Below are 14,920 nucleotides of genomic sequence, written 5' to 3' on the forward strand. Positions count from 1 at the left end.
AAAGGGCTTTGTGCTGCCTAAAGACTCTCTGTAACAGATATGCTCAAATCTTCTTACCTACATTAGGGAATGGTATCCTTAACATGATAGGTGGCATGTGCTTCTTCAAAGTTCAGCCGATGCCCCTCTTTTCGACAACTTCAAAACTGAAATGAATAGACTTCCTCATGACATTACATTACAAAACTTATCCCCTACTGATACTGGATGAATTCTTTGCAACGTTAGGCTGTGGCAGCCTGTTAAGTAAAACTGTTATCACACAGACATATTTTCAAATGCCCTTGGGTGCAGCACAAGTTTACCTAGTGCTTAACACAACATTCAACCTCTGCCATTACAATAGGTTGCCTTTTGAAATTTCTTCAGCCTGCCATGTCCAGTGTTTTACAAATCAATTACTAAAAGGTATTTCAAACTGTGCCACATACTTCCTTTAATATCATGGTTACAGGTATGGCTCCTCTTTTGTTTTAAAGGCTGGCAGCAAAGGACTGAAATGCAACCTGTGGAAATGCTCTCTCATGTAACTGTCCATGATACATTTAGAGTTCAAAATCTCAACCAATGAACTTAACGAACAGAAGAGTGCTGTGGCAATCAACACATGAATGTAATAGATTTACATATGTTTCTGTGTAAGATCAACTATTTGGCCACTTCACTGCAAGCTTAGCTGAACTCTCCTACCCAGCTATGATGATGCCAAGGTGTGCATTTTGAATGGTCATCTCACAGTCAACGGGCTTTCAATGCATTAAAAAATTGACTTAAGTGGACACCATCCTTGACAATATATACCCCAGGAATGCCACTGGTAATACTCACAGCTGTCCCCATGCTGCAGTACAGACAGTGTCAGTCCCAAAAATATCATAATGGCACAGAGCACCTTATCGGATGTGCCTTTTAGACCTTATTTGCCTGTTCTCAAATCAAACTGAAGGCTCTCGGTATCACATTTCAGGAATTTTAATTATTCCTTTATAAACAGAAATTTCAACTTGTCACAGTCTACTGACCATTGCTCACCATCTTTGGCCCGAAGCATTGTTTCCCATGCCACTGCATTTGTATAATTTTCACTATTCTATCCAATATGCGGCAGTGATGATCCATACTAACACAGATGCATTGTCCCTGTTCCTCATGGATCACAAACTACCTTTTGACAAACACAAATTGGTGTTTTGTCATAGCTGCCACCCACATGAATCCGACATTACACTGCCTCTCACTTTGCGCAGAATACGTGACTGGATACATTTCCCAACCTCATGTTCACATCTACTGGCCTTGTTTAAATCAGCTGCAACTAAGCCAAAAGGTTCTGTTGTAGGTCTCTGAGGAAGCCACTGCTACATCCTGGTTCCACCCCCCATTCAACTATGAGTTCTGTGCTTTCTGAATGTTGTCCATTGGGGAATTTCCAGGATGTAAAGTCTGATGATGTGACAATGAATGTTCTCACCAAATACTGACTCCCAACGCTGTGGATGGCATCAACCTGGACCTCCCCAGTGTTTCTGTCCCTGGATCGATATTATAGACCCATTTGAGCAGATCCACCTATATTTCACTAATCCATGTTTTAGGGGTCCATGTGGTTTAGTTGCGTAGTTCTGTTGGGCTATGCACCATCTACTTCTTCTCCAGCTCTACTGGGGAGAGGGAGTGGAGTGAAAATGTAGTAATGCATCCGATGTCACCAGGGAAACCAATGAGCTGCACAACATTACTACTGACTGCTGTGGTGCCAGCACCCAGAGGGCACTTGTCAGCAGGAGCACCCTCTGATAAATCCTGCATACAAGTCAGTCTATGGCAGCTGTAATTCTATCAGTGAGGTGCACACAGATTACCCTATTGGTTTGATTTATCCTGTTTGCATCTGTAGTGTGTGTTAGTTTTTGTGTCTTTACCAAAATATGTTTTGGTTCAGTTCTGTGTCATATACTCAAAGTACACGGCACATTAACCACATATGCACGTTTACTGAAGCATAGCTCTTATACAGAATAAATTTGATTTGTTTATCAATAGTAGCTTCATCTATGTCATTTGAGAAAGTAGAAGAAATCAACAGTTTTGTCAAGTAAAGTATACACTGTTGATTCCCTTGTTTTGATGAAAAGTTTTGACCACAATTAAACTTGCTTTAAAACACATATTAAAATTGAAAGATGGTAACAATTCATTGATTGTACATAATCAGTAATGCACTGAAAGCTGCATTCAAATGATTAAAAAGGGCCTACCATTTCAATGTGACACAACTGTGCCTGATGAACTGAATACTCTTGCTATGTCTTTAAATTTAAGTCAAGGGCCTCAAACTCTGTGAAAATGCAAACAAGCTCCGAGTACAAATGTTTCAAAAATTGTTAAAATATATAACTTTTTCTCTGGGTCATATAAGTACTAGAAACTTTGACAACACAGTTCTGAAGTGGTTCATTAACCCAGAACAAAAGGGGGAGTGGGGACCAGCACTTTATCATAACAGAGTTACGTCCTTTGAATAACTGTAGGAAACAATCAATGGTAGAGTGCTGTCATTCAGTGCATGTTGTAATGTAATATGATCTTTTCAGATTTTCACAAAATAACACAACAGCAGTTATTTTAGGGAATTTAATGCAGTATTTAGTTTGTGTAGTTTTCATATCTTAATTCCTCCTTGTACAGTATATGACAGTTACTTTAGAATGAAACATATTCCGAGAATAAAGTGTATTTGTCAAAATGTATCTTCAACAAGAAATAATGGGGAACAATATGATAAATTACATAGTTAAGTCTACTTCCTCAAATCAGCAGAACAAGTAATGCGAGTAGTCAAATTTATATCTTCATATACATTGTTGGGATTTTTAACCCACTACATCAAAGAAATAAAATCATTGAACAACTTTACTCTTTATTATACATGTCTTTATTTTGATCTCCAGTAACAGATGACAACAGATTCTGAACATTAGTTATTCAATCTGAATATTTTCTCAAAATATTTGTAAGATGTATGTTAGAACTTGCATGAAATGTGACTGAAAGGTTGTAAATGTGATATGTTGGTGTGATTGGCAATGTGTTTATCTAGTGGTATGTCATATTCATTTGACATTTCTACATATGGTATTAGCTATGACATCACTTACTTGATCATGCATGCATACAGCACAGATCACTGTACTTCATCAGTATTCAGTAATGAAACTGACAGTTACAAGTCAACCCATTACAACAGTTTTAAAGCATTCAGTGTTATTCTAAGACAATATCTTGGAGTTATTCACTAGAAAGTTATATTTTATTTCTGACATCAGTTTTTAAGTCTGAACCAGTTTGACTGATGGTTGTGTGAAACATACAATTGAACAATGTTTACAGGCCTCAGTATAAACTGTTTAGTAGCCTTTTTTTCACTTAAGTATCAATTTGGCAAAATAAGAACAGATGCTGTTATGAAAAAAGAAAACTGCTCATCAAATTCATATGTTCTTAAGAATTAATAGTAAGCTTGAAGTACTTGTAATAACAGTTTTTTTATCATTATACAAAATCATTTTGCACAATATCAATAAGTAGAGCTGACTAAAGATCAAGCTGTTTAAATGAGAAAAGCTGGTCTTCAAAAACTGAATACCATGTGATTTTGGTTACTTAACTATTATTGAGAAACCTTGTAGAGACCAATAACAAGTCCCCTTTAGCAACAAAGATAGCATGCATTTAATGTACCCTGAGATTTGGCTCTATTCAGAGTTATCTGAATGCCACATTCTTAGGACATTCAGCAGAAATCATTGTCATTAGAATTTGTTTGGAAAGCTAAAATATATCACAATCTCACCAACATAATCACAAACACTTGTTCATAAATTTTTACAGTGGACAAAAGAGAATGAATAATCTGTAAGTTTTTCATTTATTAATTATGTATGAAATTATCAAGCAGTTTCAGCTTAGGCAAACTATTCAGGTAAATATTACTTACATACTCCATGAATAAAAACACTTCAGGCTTTCTCATCTGTATGTGTACTCCAAAGGCCACTGATTATAATCTCAGAGATGATAGAGTATTTCACTGACAAAGGTTTAATTTGTGCCCATAGTCAATATTTCCACTTCAACAAACTTGCACCATGTGTAACGATATAGCATAACTGAGTATATGTTTCAAATCTCCCCTTTGAAAGTGATCAACTTATATTTTAAAATCTAATATTTATATAAGAAAACAATATATTTGAGGTTCTCATTTACAAACAATTTATCATTAATCCTAAGATTACCATCACAAACACTTTACCTAAGCCAGAAGTGTAAAAACTGATAAAAACTTAACACCTACATCCTCCAGAGTTTTAATGTCAGAATTGGTAGTTTATGCAACACAACAGTTTAATCATTAGTACCAAGTGTCGACCTATCAACATATTAGTGCACTTGAAACTGAGCTTATATATTCGTAATACAATACAATACTGCATCTCAAACTATTTCCAGGTTGGATGCCTTACACGTTGACAGCAATGGAAAATTATGATAACTGAACAATGCATATTAGTCAAGCACATGAAACAGGTTGCAAGTAACATGCATTTGTCACATTGAAACCAATGACTTCTAACAAACAATTTAGTTGACAATGCATCAAGGGATCATGTCACAAGGCCTTCTTTCAAATTACAACTCATCTGACAAAATGTCTTCAAAAGAAAAATTTGGAGTGACTTCCTTTGACTACTACATCTGTATGAATGTGATACATTATTAGCAACATTACACAACACACTCTCATAGAGAACAAAATGTTAAGTAAGTAATATTCAGCATTATTTATTAATTGCTGACTCCTTGTTTTAATAATGTGACATGATAAACTCCTCTGTATGACACTTGTAATTTAATTATTATTTATTGATGATTATTACTGATATGTAGCAATCACATGTTGTATGACTTTTGAAATAATTTGCAAAGCCAGCATTCTACTTGTACACACTTAACAAGAACATGGAAATTACTCATCAATTCAATCACAAAATTTATTGCTAACTTAAGAAAATTTGTTTATTCATTTATTGTTATAACAGGAAGTGAACATTTGTTCCAGTACTTCCCAACACCATGTAAAAATATAGTATAAGTTAAATAAATAAAGAAATTATAAATTCTTTATACTGTGTGTAGCATCTAACATTAAAGATCTAGGCTTTTTATATATTTCATAAACAGTACATATTTCCAGAAAAAATATGAGAGATTTCTGCATATAAATGCATTTTATAATTTACTATAATTAAAATCTTTAAGGAACAGTATTTATATATGTGCCACTGTATTTAATTAATATTTCATTAAAATATAAATAGGCACCATGTAGGATATATGCTGCATTTATGACACCCATGGTGTACAGCTTATATGTGCTATGGTTGAGATGCCATTCGAATCCTTGCTGTCTCTCTTGACCTGTTGTGTACTTCTGCTGTACGCAGTGTAATTCCAAAAATGTCCTCATGATATCGGTTTTCATCCTGTGAATATTTATTTGGAAAATTTTAAGTGATATTACTGTTTGACAAATTTTAGTCACTAAGTTAAAATAAATGTGACTAATCAATCTCCATTTCAGCTAACTCTAGCATCAAACATAAAGTGATTTTAGACTCACAAACAAGGAGAGGTCCCCAGATGTGGGCTTCACTTTCTGAATCCATCTGTACAGTGGTGTTGGTTAGGGTCCCAGTCATCAAACTTTGCAGGCATTCATCAAAGTGGATCCCCATTTGCGAGTAATTAATGAAAAAGGATTTTGTGTGCTGCTCCAAAGCCTTATAATATGATAATTATTTTGAGTGGCAGCTTAGTGTGGTGGTTAACCCTTGAGCAGGTGCACCTACGTATAAAGTGTACCATACACAAATAACATTTTCTTGTACCATTTCATTGTTGTTTTCCAATTGTGAGCCCATATCTATTCCTTCATTATTGCTTCATCTAACACAGTGCTAAGTTGTGCTGTCGTACATCTGAATGAGCAGCATAAACAATGAGCTAGGTGAGAAAAAATTTGCGATCTGTGCAAGAAAATAACCAAAATTCTAAGCTAGTGGCACACTGCCACAGCTAGCAGCACACTGCCACAATGAGGCAGTTATCTACAAGGTAATTAGCAACCGAATATGTGCTTGGTTGGGATCTGATTCAACTGTGCTTCGAGTGGGTCATTACTCTGGGGTAACATTTGTACATGGCAATAGAGTGATATATGAAATTTTATTTTATTGTTGTTTAATTAAACTAAGATTAAACTGTGATTTTGCTCATGAATGTTTACCTTGGTAACACACCGACAGCTATTCTTTATAACTGTACAAAGTACAATGCGTGCCCGCATAATTTACAAAAAATGGCACATCTGCTCAAGGATGTAACTGATATGCTGAAGGTGATGGATTCGAATCTGGTCAGGTGCTTACCCTTTTTTGATCTTTTTCAAATTGACTATGATCAATATTTTTATCAATTAAATGTTTCAAATGGAATTTTATTGTTTCTAATCCTTTGCTCTATCATTTTAATGACCATACTAACTTTTTTCTAGACTCTCATTCTCTTTTAATTTGGAATCTTTGGCCAGGTGATTTCAATTACATCTATGTATTAACTACAATACAATTTATTCTATTTTATCATGTTATATATTCATCCATATTACTTGACTCACCATCCCTTGTGTACACCATGTGACATATATTTTTGTCATCAGTGAAAAATATGATAAAAAAGTTCAGAGAGCGTCTGAATTACTTCATGATGAATGCAAAATTGCTAAGCAGTAAGACACAGTCAAACTTCATTCAATTGTTCATTGGATTCTGTGTGCACCACCATGTACTAATATGATATGGTATACCTGGTATGGATTGAAGTTAGGTCATGAAAAGATTAACTTCATAAAATTAATGAAGTTGCTTCCCTTTGAATTTTTTGAAAAAAAACAATGTGAATGCAGAAAGGCAGCATTTATTTTTTGTCCATGGTGCAAGAAGAATTTATGTTTTAAGTGTTTGCATGGTGATTACCAACCAACCAACCAAAATACATCTCAAAAACTAAAAATAAATTTATGATTATTGCACAAATGATGAGCCAAACTATTAGAAATAAAAAATATATTTGAACCGATTAACTGAATAAAAATAATGTCAAAATCAATTCAATAAAGACTTAGAAATAAAAATTTAAAAGCATCTAATGTGATTTGAATATGTCACTTCAGCGTATCAGCTATATACCTTGTCACCCCTGTGGACATCTCCTTGTCAGTTAGAAAAACGCTAGACCATGCAGTTCTTTGTTAATATTCAACAGAAACCATACAGTTTAACATGGGTCTAAGCTGACTGATTTCTACTGTGGCATAATTGACTGATTTAATACTGTCCGCTTATTCTCATCTTACAGCAATAGTATTACCTTTACATAAATATTACACTTATCTTTAATAAGCTGTTTAAAACATTCTCATTTTTCTGTATCTGTAAGTTTTCCTCATCCAGAGCTCAATTTCAGTGCCAAGTAAGCTAATCGTAGATAACATAACAGATGCTAGCAAACCAGTCCCTTTTTCTAGCAGGCATTATCTATAATTTCCTTCCCTTCCAAATCTTTCTAATATTTCTTCATTTTTTCACTTTATAAGTTCTTTTAATTTTAACATCATTTTATTCTATGATGCTTTGAATAATTCCAAGTTCCTCTTTCCCCGTATTCCTTTGATCTACATTTGGTTTCCCTTCCAATGCTTCTCTGTACAAGTACACTTACAGAATGTTATTTCACAACTGCATAATCATATCTGATCACAACTGCATAATGATATCTGAGGATTTTTTAAAAAAAGAAACAGTTCTTCGCTTGAACTTATTTAGGTTGGGTGTGATGTGGTCACCTTGAAGATAACAGCGATCCAATGTTTGAGAATATGTGAAAACCAACACGATCTATGAGCACAAATATTTGTTTTATTCAGTGACTGGTTTTAATTTTTATGATCATCATCAGATTCATCTTTCTTCTTCTTGAAGTTAATAAAAGAGGTAAATAAAATTTACAGCCTCTACTGACATCAAATAGTATAAAAACATGATAAAATTGTAATAAACAGTCATGACCCTGAATTATGACCTTCGTTAGCACAACAATGACACTACATCACAGGCCATGAGTGTTTTTTACAATTTTATACTGTTTTTACACTATGTAATGATTCCAATCATGGCTATAAATTTTATTTCCTTCTTTTGTTGACTTCAAGGAGACACATCAATAGAATGATGATCATAAAATCAAAACTGGTCATTGAAAAAACGAAATATATGTGGTCATAGTCTGTATTGGATTTCACATATTACACCAATTTACTCTATGCTATCAGTTTAATGCCTTGATTACCATAGGTGATTACAGTCAGAATCACAGTCACTCTTCACTATAATTTGTTAGTGGCCTACTGTTCTGATCTAATCTGTGGGTGAATGCTTCTTTGCTGTACTACATTTTTGTAACTTTCAACACCTTTCCCTCTTTTTTTTAATGTTATCAATGTTTCTTTTAACAATGCCACATAAGTCACGTGATTAACTACCCAAGAAGAATAACTTACTGTATGTTTTTACTTGCTTTGAATATTTGTTTATTTATTACTTATACTTCCTCGCATTTGATGATAAGGAGATAAGCGAACAACATGATGGGGAACATATTTGTAAACTGCTTATTTGCTTCGGATAGTGTCTTAAATAATGCATTTCTCCAGCGACATTATGTCTGTCCTCATACATTTTTAAACACTTCTATAATCACATAAATACAATGGGAAAGAAGGATCTAGAGTATCTATTACAACATGAGAATCCTTCCTGCAATGAGTTACAAAGAAAATTTCATACAAATGAGTGCAGGGAAGAGACAATGACACACTGAAATCACTCACAGCAAAAGTGTTACAGCAAGGTTCTACATTTAAAATTAATGCAACATCACTACATATTGAGTGAAATGGTTGTGAGGATGTATGGCGATATTCTTGCAGTATTTTTCTTTTTTTTTTTTTTTTTTTTGAGATAAACTATCCTTGCTGTAAAACAGGTTTTATTATGTTATATTTTGCCAATAACACATTTGGCCTTGTTTAAGGCATCTTGAGATTGGCCTACAAAGAAAAATACAAAGGGCATAACAGGTGTTACACACATGTGCTGCCTTCCAACCAAATGTCTTAGCAGGCAAACAGTCAAATTTTAAGAGACTTCATGCAGTGTCCTTGTAAGTATATCAAGCAGTCCAAAGGACACCAAATGTGGGATCAGGCCAAAAGAAATGCATCACAATATGTAAACATTTAAAGTGCTGTTTTGCACCTGCTGATGTTTTTTTATATTTAAAATATGACTTCCCATATTTTCAGCACTATTTTATGTCGGGGCACTACACAATGTTCTTAAAATATTGCCAACATTATGTGTTTGCTAAGACATTTGCATAGACAGCAGCATATGCATTTAGCAGTTGTTATGCCATTTGTATTTTGCTTTGTAGGCCAGTCCGAAGATGCATTAAACAAGGCAAAATGCAATATTGGCAAAATGTAAGCATGTTTTGTAGCCATGAATTGGAGAAAGTTCAGTAGTCGTGCATGCTACTTTCTAATGAAAAAATAACATAAAGATGATCATAATGAGAGTACATTACGTACCTCATGGGGATAATTACAAGACCTGAACAATCTAATTCAATAAGCTAGTACATAATGCAGATCACAAAACACTGCTTTTACAGTTCATATGTTCTTCCAAAGAATACAATATGCAAGAAGTAACCTACCTTAAACCTCAAACATGAAACCCTGATTCCTCAATTCCTGGCAGATTCTCGAAATATACAAAAGACCAACGTAGTCAATCTATACAATATTTCAGCAGTATTATTTGCCATCTTATTCTAACTTGTACTGAGGAATTAAGAAGAATTCCTCTATACATGTGTGAAGAGAAAAGCAGTTCAGCACTCCGTAATACATCAAGAAGAAGCTAAGGAACACTGTCAATATATTCTGCAAAATATATGCAGTCATATAATTAGTTAGCTGGAAACTCATATCACATACCAGAGTAAGGAGACAATTCCTTGGCCTGGCAGAGACAAGACAATTACATCACTGAGATTTTATATCTGTTATTTTGGCCTAGCTGCAAAAGATTGTAAGTCAAGTGTCGACTTGAGGAGTATTTTCTTTATACACATGTGTGTTGTAAGTCTCTAGTTCAAATGGATAAACTGAAAGAGAGGACCAATATAAAATCCTATTTTTACAAAGGTTTATTGCAAGGGAATTCATATGACATTGGTGAAGGTTTGTAAGGGGTCTGTTCCTATGTTTTAAACAGTTAAGGAATGAGCATCTGAATTAAAAATTATCTTGAAGATGCAGAATATGGTATTTGAGGTTTGTTAATAAAAGGTGAGTGAAATATATGAGGCTGTGGCATCTTGAAGACCTTCCAGAATCACAATTCAGTCAGGGAATTTACTTATTGGAAAAATCAATTGCCAGGGTACGTGCTCTAACATGCATAACGTAAGAACTATGAGTACTTGATCATCTTTGCCACTTTGAGACATATCTCTTCTACAGAACAAGAGCTCATAGCTCTCATGGTATGCATTTTGGTGCCCATGTCGACTGCAATTTTTTTCTTGATTTAGTCCATACTACTTTCTCTCAAAATATGGGAAGCAAGACAGTGTAGTAAAAGGGGTGTTACACAGTATTGAAGATGAGCATGTGATAATAGCTTGTGAAGTATGCATTTTAGACCCATATTTACTAGACATTTTCTTCTTGTTTTGGCCCATAATATGACATCCAAAAAATTTTCAGTGGAGTTCTGGTTCACCCTGTGTCTATCACATTTGCAACTTACATCAGAGTGTTTCATGGCCTGGCTGAAAAATATTTCAACCCATCTTTGCAACTTAGAGCTAAAGTCAAAGATTCCATTGCCTCCATAGGCTGCTCCCTCTAAATTAAAATATGAACAGATCATTTTATGTAAATATCTAATGACAATAAACTAATTTGCTCACCCTCATTTTAAGCATGTAGCTCTCAACATCTGCATCTGTCATAGACCCATGTTCCTGTATTATTAACTTCAGCATTTGATACACATGTTCAGCCATTGTACAGTCTCCACATACATAAAAATGGCCATCTTCCTCAACCAGTTTCTTGTACACTGAAGCAGCTTCTTTGCGTATTAAATCTTGAACGTATGTCTGAAAAATAGTAAACAGAATTCCATTATGCATGTGTCTTAATTTTTCATCAATGTTTCTCTTGTAGGTAAAATAAAAACCATAAAGCGTAGCATTCCTTTTTGTTAGTCATAAACTGTGGTGCACATGAGCCCATCCATATGTGAACATGTGCTTACACTTGCCCTCACACACACACCCACACACACACACTCTACTCTTCTGTCACACAACAGAAAACAAAGAATTACACAGGATCAGCAACTACTCTATGGGATCATATGAGCCAAAGCTACTTTGTCATGAAATAAGATACTTAATAATTCATGGAATGTTGAACAGAAGAACTAAGAAAAAGCCGAAAACAAGAGGTTTGTCATAGCATATAAAAGTTACATCTTACAGACAGACTCTAAGGTAATCCAAGGAGCTCCCACAAAGAATAAATGGAGTGTACCACAAAGAAGACTTTTAACTAGAGATTCATCATACACAAGTGTAACAATATTATGAAAAGGATAGCTGCCACTCATCATACAGAGGAGATGCTGACTTGCAGATAGGAACTACAAAAAAAACTATCACAAAGTTAGCTTTCGGCCAACAAGGCTTTTTTCGGAACACACACACACACACACACACACACACACACACACACACACATATATATATATATATATATATACATATAGAGCACAGTCTCTGGCTGCTGAGGGCAGACTGTGAGTAGCAGCGCATCATGGGAGAAGCAGCCGGGTGGTGGGGACAAGGAAGAGGCTGGGACAGGGAGGGAGAGGGATAGCAGGGTAAGGGTGTGGGACAGTAAAATTCTGCTTGTGGCAGCATACAGGGACAAGGTGCTGAGAGAGTAAGGCAGCTAGTTGCAGTCGGGAGGTTAGACAGAGAGCAGGAGGAGGGGGGATGGGGATGGAAAAGGAGAGGACTGGGTGCATTGGTGGAAGAGAGGGCTGTGTAGTGTTGCAATGGAAACAGGTAAGGCGCTAGATGGTGGATTGACTATGACAAATGAAAATTGAGGCCATGAGGGTTACACAAATGTAGGATATATTTCAGGCAGAGTTCCCACATGCACAATTCAGAAAAGCTGGTGTTGGTGGAAAGAATCCTGATGGCACAGGTTGTGAAGCAGTCACTGAATTGAAGAACTGTGTTGGGTGGCATTCTCAGCAACAGGATAGTCCAACTATTTCTTGGCCGGTGTGTCCGTGGCCATTCTTGTGGACAGACAGCTTGTTGGCTATCATGCCCATGTAGAATGCAGCACAGCGGTTGCAGCTTAGATTGTCAATCACATGCCTGGTTTCACAGGTAATCCTGCTGTTATTGGGATAGGTGATGCTTGTGACTGTACTGGTGTTGGTGGTATGGGAGGATGTATAGCACAGGTCTTGCATCTAGGTCTACTACAGGGGTATGAGCCACCAGTCAAAGGATTGGGAGCAGGGATGTTTACAGATGAAAGAGCATATTGTGTAGGTTCAGTGGGCAGCAGAATACCACTGTGGGAGGGGTGGGAGGGATAGTGGGTACGACATTCAACATTTCAGGACATTATGAGAGGTAGTCAAAACCCTGGTGGAGAATCTGCTACACTGCTATCCCTCCCCCTCCCTACTCCAGCCTCCATTTGAGTCCGTGTGTGTGTGTGTGTTGCAACTCAGCATTTCCACTATATGGTGAAGGGCAACTACTCTTATCATAATAGTGTTACATTCCATCCTGGATTTTCCATTGTTATATTTTTTACTGTTTTTGTAATCTAATCGAAATGGAACCTACAAGATCAAGCACATCTTTGTAAGAATGCGGATCAAAATGTAATGCCTCCTATCTCATAAGAATCTAATAATAAACATACAACAGTGCAATTAATGCAGATCATAGCCTGAAGTGTCCTCTACAAAATATTATGTTCACAATGCACTTTTATAAATTTGTGTCATTGTTGAACCCAGACATCAAAACAAGTCCAAAATTTTGCTTTTGATCCATTATTTTAAAGCTGTTTTAACCTCATCCATGAAGAAAATGCATGGGGACACAGTAATGGATGTCAGCAATGTGTGGTGTTGGCTAAAAAAGTTTAGTAATGGAGAAATGAGTATTGCAGGTAAAACATGCTGCGGCTGGCTGACAGGATCTGTTACACATTCCAATTGAGAACCTGCTGATGAAATGATTCGAGGAGACAAATGTATTATCAGAATCAACAGTGAAACCTCTGTAACCACATTCAAGAAACTCAAGGAGGCAATAAGAAAGAAGAGACTGAGCTTCAACATGATAAAGCATGCCCTAACATACTGTTTTTCACAACCAAGCAACTGCAAAAAAGGGCTAGTCAGTGGTGCCTTATGCACTCTATCTCCCTGATTTGCCTCACCTGGTTTCTACCCATTTGGACCTATGAAGGAACACCTACATAGTTACAGAATAAACATGTTGGATGAGGTTGAAACAGCTTTAAAATCATGGGTCAAGAAGAAAAACCCTAAATTTTTCCAATCTAGTTTTGATTTCTAGGTTCAGCAATAGTGTAAATGTGTACAAATGCATGGTGTCTGTTGAAACGTAGTATTGCGTATAGTATAGTTCAATTCTCATCTGCACAAATTCTGCTGTTATATATTCATTATTAATTTTTTCATGACACAGGAACCATTACTTTTTGATCCACCTTTGTATATGAAAGGTTTGTTATTCAATAACAAATGAATTTTCTGTCTAGTTAACAGAGTGAATGGTAGAGTTCTTTCTCAACTCATATGTCCTTTTATCAGAGATCAAAGGAGGATTGATTGAGAAAAGTTGGAAAGGAGGAGAAGGTCAATCAATCCTCAGATTCAGAAGGACCCACCCACTGCGAGGCTGACAGAAGACAAAGATGAAGTTCTAGTAGCTTAGTTTCTTATATTCAAATTTTGGATGGACATAAACTTACTGGAAGAACTGAAATGCAACAGTTAATGTTTGTAGCTTCCTGAATCTACAATTTTACATTTTGTAGCAGCTGACAAGTAATCCCATATATTACTTCTCAGCTCACTGTCATATGCCCTCTCCAAATCTAGGAGCATTTTTATTAGATAATTTCTTTACATAAAATTATTTTGCACTTTGATATATCACTAAAATATTAGGAGAAAGGAAAAGACCCAATAATATTGTTCCTAGATTAAGAGAAGATGCATGATAGTGTGCTGAGGTATAAAATATGGAACTGCTCGTAAAATGGAATACACCCAAGTCTCAATTAAACAGACTCGGATGCTCTATGACAAATGTGAGACCAGAAAGTGAAAGTCAATGTGGTTTAAAACAGAGAGAGCTGTGTGCTATTTGGTTTCAATTATTACAACTGTAAATATGGCCATTATTTTAATTTCACCAAAGTTTAGGAACAATGCAGTCATGTAAGTGTAGCTAAATTTCCTTTCTCTAGTACAAGCATAATGTGTCAAAAGATGGAAAACTGTTTCTTATGAGGAAAATTTCAATTGATGGGGCAAGTAAAATTGTTTATAATTGAATTTTGAGAAGATTTAATACAAGATGTAGTCAGTGT

General features: G+C 35.6%; 1 protein-coding gene across 1 annotated transcript in view; it reads right to left on the reverse strand.

The window, feature by feature from the left end:
• Nucleotides 1-2,899: 2,899 nt before the first annotated feature.
• LOC126467134 (nitric oxide synthase, salivary gland) overlaps nucleotides 2,900-14,920 on the reverse strand; it is a 719,566-nt gene continuing 707,545 nt past the window's right edge. Inside the window, exons 24-25 of the mRNA XM_050096439.1 lie at nucleotides 11,164-11,355; nucleotides 2,900-5,546 (exon numbers count right to left, since the gene is read on the reverse strand). Of these exons, the coding sequence (XP_049952396.1) occupies nucleotides 5,439-5,546; nucleotides 11,164-11,355 (300 nt within the window). The 3' untranslated portion in view covers nucleotides 2,900-5,438. The remainder of the gene's footprint in view (nucleotides 5,547-11,163; nucleotides 11,356-14,920) is intronic.

Source organism: Schistocerca serialis, chromosome 1, assembly GCF_023864345.2.
Source record: "Schistocerca serialis cubense isolate TAMUIC-IGC-003099 chromosome 1, iqSchSeri2.2, whole genome shotgun sequence".
In the NCBI taxonomy this organism is placed as follows: domain Eukaryota; kingdom Metazoa; phylum Arthropoda; class Insecta; order Orthoptera; family Acrididae; genus Schistocerca; species Schistocerca serialis.